Source organism: Rhea americana, unplaced genomic scaffold (assembly GCF_003343005.1).
Source record: "Rhea americana isolate MKP2758 unplaced genomic scaffold, rheAme1 scaffold_611, whole genome shotgun sequence".
Taxonomy (NCBI): domain Eukaryota; kingdom Metazoa; phylum Chordata; class Aves; order Rheiformes; family Rheidae; genus Rhea; species Rhea americana.
The window spans coordinates 35,264-43,953 of NW_028186770.1; the positions used below are offsets into that span (position 1 = coordinate 35,264).

General features: G+C 61.4%; 1 protein-coding gene across 2 annotated transcripts in view; it reads right to left on the minus strand.

Annotated features, from left to right (window-relative positions):
• PIK3R2 (phosphoinositide-3-kinase regulatory subunit 2) overlaps positions 1-8,485 on the minus strand; it is a 16,028-nt gene extending 7,543 nt beyond the window's left edge. Inside the window, exons 1-2 of one of the 2 annotated variants that reach the window (XM_085320151.1) lie at positions 8,107-8,485; positions 3,303-4,022 (exon numbers count right to left, since the gene is read on the minus strand). In XM_085320151.1, the coding sequence (XP_085176277.1) occupies positions 3,303-3,642 (340 nt within the window). In that variant the 5' untranslated portion in view covers positions 3,643-4,022; positions 8,107-8,485. Of the gene's footprint in view, positions 1-3,302; positions 4,023-5,957; positions 6,210-8,106 lie in introns of those variants that run through there. The other variant, XM_085320152.1, reaches the window with a different exon arrangement.
• Positions 8,486-8,690: the final 205 nt, after the last annotated feature.

Genomic DNA, 8,690 nt, shown 5'->3' on the forward strand with positions numbered 1-8,690 from the left:
CGTCCTCCCCTTCCCAGGGGCCGGGGGGGAGGATCCGGGCGCCCCGGGGGCRGACACCGCGCCGCCACGCGACGGCAGCCCGGGATGCAAAATCCAGCCAGTGCAAACTGGTTCGTGCAGCGCAGCCAGCTGCTCCGGATGGTTTTTCCCATGCTTTTTCGGGCGGCTCCGCAGCGAGCGCGAGCTCCGCAGCGTCCGAGGAGCCAGGCAYGGGCTGCTCTCCGGGAGAGAGAGCAAATATCCCGGTGCGGTCTCGCCACGACGAGCCGAGCTGCCGCCCCGGCCGCTCCTCGGGGCRGGAGGCATCCGGCTTCAGTGCTCGGAGGCAGCTCCCGAGGGACGGGCGCTGGCACCTTACGCGAGGGTAGCACGGGAGATAAACCACGCGGTTTATCGGTTTTCGAGACAACGGGGACAGCCGACGGCCACAGCTGCAGCACGATCATCCGAAATATTATCTGAGCAGCGAACAGAGCAACAAAACCAGAGGTGGTAACTGCCTCTCCGGCCACATGCTCTYGTTAAGAGCTCAGTTCGTGTTAGGAACTCGGTTTATCTGCTTTTTAGAGGACACAGGACGCTCTGTATCTTAAGCAAAGCTGCAGCCAAAAAAGCGTCAAATTTGCTTGCYCTCCGAGGGCCTCAGGAACAGCAAAGAGCGGAGGAAAAACCCCAGGTCGCCCTGAGGCTGCTCCGCAAGCCCGTTCGAAGAGCCTGCCTCGCGCCGTCGGCAGAGCGCAGCTCTCCCCGGGGGCCCGCCGGGCGCGCGGCCCGGGCAGCGCCGTTCGGGGCAGGATCGCCGCCGGCCGGGGCGAGCAGGGCTGCGGCTGGCGCGGGTCCCGGCTCCCGCCGCGGCAGGGCCGCGCGAGCCCGGCAGCTCCGGGCCCGACCCTGCGGAAGGGCTGAACGGAGAGTAAATACTGGCGCTCCCGCCGCGGCCCGGCCGGGAATGTGCTGCTTCAGCAGGCAGCAGCCTGCGTTTTTATCAGGCGGCTCCCAAGCCCGCTGGGCCTCCCGGCCGGGCCGACGCGAACAAGGCTACTCACAGCACGGCCGGGGCAGCTGCGGAAATATTTCCAAGCCGCGTTTTCCGCTCACATTCGCTGCAGAAGGCAAACACCGGCAGCTCATAAATTCACCGCCCGAAACCCCTGCGCCTCGCCGCTCCGCAGGGCCCCCGCTCCTCCCCGGCTGCCCGGGGGCCCCTTCCCACCCCCCCAGCTGCGTTTCCTCTAGGGCACCAGCCGCGCTCGGCGATGCAGAGGGGCTAAAGGGCTCAGGAATTGCTGCCAGCCAGGACRGGAACGGGGCAGGAAAGTGGCCAGCTACAAACTTAACAGAGACAYCCCTGCACCTCCCGGGCAGCCCTCACCCCAGCAGGGCTGAGGCAGACACCAAGAAATAACAGCAGCTTCCCTTAAATATAATTTCTCGGTTGTAAAAAGACGTCTCCCCACGAGCATCCCGATGTGCTGCCTGCACGATGGCCTTGCACGTTTGAAACGCTGCCCTGCAGGCCCCTAACTGCAAAGCCGAGGCGGAGGCTGCCTCGGGGCTCCAGCCAAGGCGCCGCGGCAGCCCCGAGCCCCGGGACGGAGGCACAGCCGGCACAACCCTCTCCCTGCGTGCCCTGGTACCCAGCCGTCACCCGGCTCTGCCCCAGGGCAGGAAGCAGCCAGGCTGGCTTTTGGGTTCTTTCCCAGCCACGTCTTTTCCATGCACCGGGAGCTCCGGCATGCATCTTCTTCCACATCACAGGGATCTCCGGCTCCTACCGAGRGCAGCGGCTTTGACCACCCAGTCACACCTCCCCTCGAAAAGGGGAGGATGAGAGAGCCCACGAGGACATAAATACATGCCTGGAGGCAGCGCGAGGCTGGATGCCGGCAAGGTCAACACATCCACCGCAGAGCGTGCCCCGGGCTCCCAAGAGGAGCTGCTTTCTTGGAAAGGCAGGTTGAGAGCGGGATGACTCAGGCCAGCGGCTCCCGCTGCCAACCCAAACGCACGGCCCAGCCGCGTTCCCACCTTGCAGAGCCGCTTCTCCCCTCTGTGCCCCGGACGGAGCCCGCCGGGCAGGAGCAGGCGAGGCAGCTCCRGCCGCGTGGCAAGCCTCAGCCCTGCCGCCCCGGCTTCCCAGGCCGGGACAGGGCTCTTTTCTGTTCCTTAAGATCCTGGAACRGCTTCATGCAGCTAGACACATCTGATGGGAAAGTCAGGTCAGCAAGAGAGGCTGCGCTGCTGGGAACGCTCTCCGATGCCCGCCGGGCCCTGCTGCTGACCCGGCCTCTCCCGTGTGCACCAGCACGGGGTTTTGGGCAACGCCCCAGGCGCACAGAGCACGGCTCTCGGCCCCGTTCGCCACCCCCGAGCGTCCCGCGCCGCAGGGCTCACGAGCCCGGGGGCGAAAGAAACAGGCAGAGAGAGGGCAGCTGCCCCAGCTTTGCAAGGGGCACAAGGTCCTCGGAGCTCCAGCTCCAGGACCCGCACAAGCCCGGCGCGGCGGACCGGGTGGCAGCCGCAGGTGCACAGCGGCCCGTGCCCTGCCCCGGGGCAGCTGCCCATCCTCGGCGAGAGCCCTGCGAACCGTGGAGAGGGCCCCGTGCCAGGCACGCAGGCAATTAGCTCCAGTTCTCGGAAGTTCTCTTTTAGACCCTGACTTTTCTCCTCTTGCCCAGAGACAAGTCATTGTGTGTCTCAGCAGGGCTGAGCGGCTCTTGGCAGGGAGCACTGCCCCAGGCGCTCCAGATGGAGGGAGGGAGGTGGCAGGGAGAGGTCAGGGCTTATTCCATAAAGGACAGAGGGGAGCAAAACCCTCAGCGGAGCAGAGGGAGGGACCAAGGACCACAGGGATCCTGGCCAGCAGCAGGCCAGAGCGGGAGGAGGATCCCAGAGAGATACAACCAGCACAAGCCTCTCCCAGGAGCCACTGAGCAGATCGATAAGTCGGAGAGAATAAAGCGMGTTTCTCTCGGCCAGCACCGAACAGACGCCAGCAACCCCCAAGCAACCTGATCCCCGAGATGCAAGGTGGGGGGACCGGAGCTCTGGGCGCTGCTGCCCAACGGGGCAGTCCCGCCGCMAAGGCGAGGCGAGACGTCTCGCCCGCAGCCCGAGGCGGAAGGTTCGGCGCTCGCTGACCTGCGAGAGGCCGTTCCCGCTCACCCCGTCCCGGGAACGACGCGCGCAGCACTGCCTGCCCACGCGCCCGCTCCCGCCGCCGCTCCGCCGCTCCGCCGGGGCGGCCGTCTGTCGGAGCAACGCCGCACCACCGCTACGGCACAGCWCGGAGCACGGCTTACCTTGCTCCAGAGCCTCCGGCAAACGGCACCCGCCGGCCCCGGGCGTCGCGGGCAGGGGCCTCTGCACTCGGGGCCGGTGAGAGGGAACGGAGATCTTCACGGGCCCGACGTACTCCACRTACGTGCCAGGGAAGTCTCCTTTCTGCTTGGTCCGCTCGTTGACGCCCAGGATCCACCCGATCTGATTGGGGGTCTGCTCGTCGCCATCCTTGAAGCCCAAAGCTTGCAGGGCCCCCTTGCTCACCACCAGGATGTCCCCGGGCACCAGGTCGATGTCCTCCTCGCGCTCTTTGCGGTAGGGGTAGAGCGCACGGTACTGGAATCCGTCGGTGCTGCCCATCCTCGCTGCCTCCGGGGCTTGGCTCTGACCGGCGAGGCAGCGGCGACGGGCGGCAGAGGAGGCAGCTCAGAGGCAGCTCTCCGCCATCAGCGCTCTGAACGTCTCTGCACGAACCGGGACCCCAGGAGCCTCTTTCGGGGTGGCCCTGCGTGCTTAAGTGCAGCCCCTTTTCCTTAGCTTGAAGCCACGATTCAGCCAAATGATGGAGCACAGGGAGAAGGAGACAAACATAATCCAGCACTCGTGAGCGGGCATGCAGCAAAGAAACAGGAGACCAGGGTTCAGTTCACCAAAAAAGACTTCTTGGAGTCCAGAGGGCAACAGCACAGAGCTCTTCCAGCCAAGGACGGTGTGACATGCTAGTCCTATCTTCCCGGTGCCTGCAAAGACAGAYGGCTCATTACTGCCCAGCCCGGTGCTGCACCCAGCGTTCAACCCAGGGCTTCATCTAAGCAGCTGCGAGAAGCCAGACTTGTTTCTCTGCTAACCACCCCAGCCAGCAAACACAGCTAATACTGAGCCCYGGATCCAAGCACTCTCCACCAGAACATGCTATTACCAATTTACACTCCAAAAGCAAAAGAGGAGCCAGCGGCTACTCGCAGGAATGCGGTGCGGAAAGGACATCTCTCCCACTGCAATCAGACACAGACTCTGCATCTTAAAGGGGTTCACTTCACTCTTCAGCCTGCTCTCTTCACAGCACTTACGCAAACAAGAAGGCAACACGTGGGACAGACCAGCCTTTTATGCAGGAACTTCTGCACACCGAAAAGGGTGACCCCGAAACCATCAGCTGGGGACCCTGAATAGCAGCAAAACAGAGTTAACCTTTTCTTGTTAAATTGACTCACAGTTCACCTTTACATCTCCCCGTGCAATTCCCTACAAAGTCATTTTCCGGAGGTAACTGCCCACAAATGTAGGTTAACCAATTTTTCAGTTAAAGGCTTTTAAGATGCTTTGCAATTTCCACAGAGCAGCACTTCAAAGCCTACCTCTGAGCAAAGTAAATTTTTGAACTTTTTAAAGCAGTAACAGTGTCAAACGCAGACAACACAGGCACAATTTCATTTTGCAGAGATGGAGGTGATGGAGGGAGTTAAAAAAAAAAGCGTATCTTTAAAGTCTTCAAGTCTACTTAGAGCTACCAAGTGCCTTTAAGCTATTCAAACAGAGAAACTGAACACCACGCTGCCTGCCCAGCCCAGAAATGCACCAAAAAGAAAAGACCTGGGTTATAATACGTTGTTTAATGTGCTCTACAGCACCCAAGTTCCCATCAGCTGGGCACGTCCTCTTTTCCCGTAGCCTCCCGGCCACACCGGCCGGCTTCACGCTGCCTCAGGCCGAGGCCGGGCAGGATCCCGCAGACACCGGGCGCCTCCGAGGAAAGGCCCCGCGAGGGAACGCAACGGCCGCAACCCTTCGGGGCGGCTGGGAGCGGCGCTCCCGAGCCCTGAGCAACGCCGACGGCCGCCGCGGGTCCCGGGAACGGCTCCGGCGCAGAAGCCCGGCGGAGCCCGGCTGCCCAGGAGCTCGCGGCGTGGGGGGGACGCGGGACGGCCCGCAGCCAGCTCGCTTCACGCGGGGCGGCAGGAGGGTCAAGCAGGAGAGCGGCTCCCGACGAGCCGCCTCGGGACCCATCCCGGGGGCGAGGCGGGAGGGGAGCGGGTCTCGCTGGGCGGCGAGCGGCACCGAGAGGCCACGGCACACGAAACCGGAGCGCGAGGCAGGGCTCGAACGAGTTGTCTGAGCTGGGGCAAGCCTCCCAGCTGAGCCGTCTTCTCCGCGAACGAGCAGGCTTCGCCCTCAGGGAGGCGAGACACTTGCAGCGAGGCTGCAACTGCTGGGGCAGGGGACCGAGGCCGAGCCAGCGGCTGGGAAGTTTCTCCGGAGCTCCCCGAGCAACGCCGGGCTGCACAGCCCTCCGCGCGGCCACCAAGCGAGCGGAGAGCGAGTTCCCACCGCGCCGGGCTGGCGGCCGCAGAGGACTCGCAGCGGAGCCCACGTTTCCTGAATGCAACCAGCCCCAGCCAGGAAAATGTTGCTTCATTACCCCGAGCGTAAAGCGAGCCCGACGGCCCGGCTCGGACGCCTGCCCCCCGCCCCTCTGAACCCTGCCCACCCGCCTCCGACGGAGAGGAGCCGCCAGGGCCGGCGGCACTAGGTGCCAGGGGCCCGAGCGGCCGGCGGGATCGGCGCGGGCAGCTCCCGCCCTTCCCAGGGGAGAGATCCCGCGACGCGCACGGAGGGACGCGCACGGAGGCGGCAGAGCCCACGCGCAGCGGGGTCGACACCTCCCGGCTCCCCACCTCGGATCCGGCACGGGAACCGACTCCAAGAGCCTCAGACAAGTCGGTGCAGCCAAAAAGGCCGGAAGGATGAACGCTGAGCCCCGGCGAACCCGTTCAGTAGCTTTCAAAAGCAGACCCGGACGGAGGGGTGGGAGGAAGAGACGGTCGCCCCGGAGCGCCGAGTCGCTCCGAGCAGCGGCTTCTGCCGCGCCGCGCGGCTCCGCGGACCCCTTTCAGCCCGACGCCTGCTCGGCGCCGCAGACGGACACCGCTGGGAAAGCAGGGGCAGGGACGCAGCTCCGGTCCCCGCGCAGCAGCGGGGCGCGGACGAGGGCGGGGGGCACCCCGGGAAAGGCAAAGCCACCGCGCCGGCGCCTGCGCTCCCCGGGGTGGGGGGGGACCAGCTGCCGCGCGCCCCGCCGCAATCCCAGCGAGCGGCTTCCCGAGCCGAGCGGCGTGTGCGGGACGGCAGCCGCGGGTCGGGAAACCTCTGCACCCAATGGAAAGCAGATGACGGGATCCGCATGCGCCTTTCGGGAGAGGGGGAGGGAGCGCTCGCTCTCCAAAGCCCTTAAAGGAAAGCGAATTTGGGAAAGAGGCAGGCAGCGCCGAGAGCCCAGGACACGCACAAGCCTGTCCGCTGGAAGCACACCTCCGAGCCAGGCCTCGCTGCGTGCTCAGGAAGGAGGGAGAAGTTTGCCAACAGATTTCAGCCGGGCCAGCCTCCAGGATCGCTCTGCTCACGGAGAGGAGCCTTGTGTGTCTAAGCTGGCTAGCACTTGCTTAGGCTCCGCTGAAAATCCCATGCATCAGACATCTAAATACCTTTGGTAAATCTATCTCAGTGCCCAGAAACAATCCCTCGATTCATTAACTACTGTCAATACTTTCTTTGTTTAACACATGGGTTTGAAACAAAAAGCATTACGAGTCTTTTTGTGCGTGTCCAGCACATAAATAAAAGCATCTTAACGTTTGAAATGCGGTTCCTGTGCTTTTTAACTGACTTCCACATTCAGTTCAAAGTGCAGCTTGACTCCAAACAAGAATAAGTGTTACTTTCCCTCCAGTGAGGCAAAAGAATGCAAAAGAATGCATAAGCCTAAAAAAAAAAAAGAAAGAAAGAAAAGAAAAGGAATATGTCTGCAAAAACCTATACAGCTCAAGTATTTCCCAATTATATCAGATCTCTAGCTAGCAAAAAAAAAAAGCCAAATCAAGTTCTGAATGGCAAAACGTTGCATGTTAAMGGGTTGCAAACAACAGGAACAAACCTTTCTTCTGCTAACAAAACTCCCCCAAACAAACAGCCAGAAAGAAAACAGGACAACGCAACTAAGGATGGAAATAAAGCAACAGGCACACAACCGCCTGCCACACCATGCCCTGCCACGACAGCTACTGCTGTGGCTTTTTCTGACCACTGGGACTTTTTCTGAGCAGTTAGGCCAGGAGCTGCRCCCAGGCCAGGGCTGCCGTCCGAGGGCGAACGCGGGGGCTCTCCCTGGAGCCTTACAGCGGAGAACACCGTAACTACTTATTTTGCTAACTGATCTCCTTAAAATTAYGCTACTTGTTCCCTGGGATATTTGGAATTGTGCAGATGCTTTGAGGATTTATAAGACAATTTATTAGACACTACACTATGTAGAGCAGAGCAACCGAATGAAGCAACCCATAAGGTGAGAAGGAGCCAGAATATTTCCTTAGCAGGCCAAAAACATTAGGATATTGGTGGAGAGAAGCAGGACCTTTCAACTTGAAAAATCCACTGTTCCTTCCTCTGTTTGCTTTTTATCTTCCATTACTCAGCTACAACAGTTCCAAGCAGCGTCTCCAGATATTCTCAGAGGAATTAAAAGAGCCCCTGATATTATAAATACTCTTTTTCATTGTAAACACACGCCAGCGCTCGGACCGAAGCGCGAGCGCTCTGACATGGCTCCAAGCTGGCTCTGCAAATCGCTCAGCTCCTCGCTGCATTCCTTCGGAGCTGCGGTTTCTCTCCCAACCCAGAGCTTTTGTCCAGCCAGAACCAACTACGGACAGAAAGAAGGATTTTCCTGAGTTCTTAAAGCGCGCTTCACAAAACCTTGTTCTAGTGTATTAAAAAAAAAAAAGAAAAAGAAAGAACGAACGAACCACGATGGTTTGAAGCAGAAATCACCTTTAGGAGGACCAGAGCATCACAGAGCAGCAGAAGAGCGAGAACCAGCACGGAGCCGGCTGCTGCTCCGAACCGCACGGGCAGATCTAAGCACGACTCGCGCACGTCAGAGCACAGAGCCGCTGGAGAAACCAAACCATCTGGAGAAACCAAACCATCGCCTGGGCTTTCCCACCCGGCGGAGGAGGCAGCGAGCGGAGCAGGGGCCAGCCCAGCCCTGGGGCCACACGGGCCCTCGGCCTGCCGGGGAAGGGCGGGCGAGCGGCCAGGAAAGCCGGGGTTTAGGCTGTATTTACTCAGCTGTCTCCATTCTTTGCTCTCACTGAGAAAGTCACAGGGCCAGATCCCCAGCGGCTCCGAGAGCCGCGCTGGAAAGAGAAGAGCTGCGTTAGCAGGGCGGGCGCAGGGGGGCCGAGCGGCTCTCCCCCAGCTCCTCTGGGGAGGGTTTTCCCCCTCCCAGGTTTTAATTTCCCATTCAGCAGAGACCCCCAGTTTCGGGGCTACTGAATCCACAAACCCCCTCCTCGAGGGGCCGAGGGGACGCACGATGGACCCCGGGAAAGGGGGCCGAGCCCTGCCCGGGG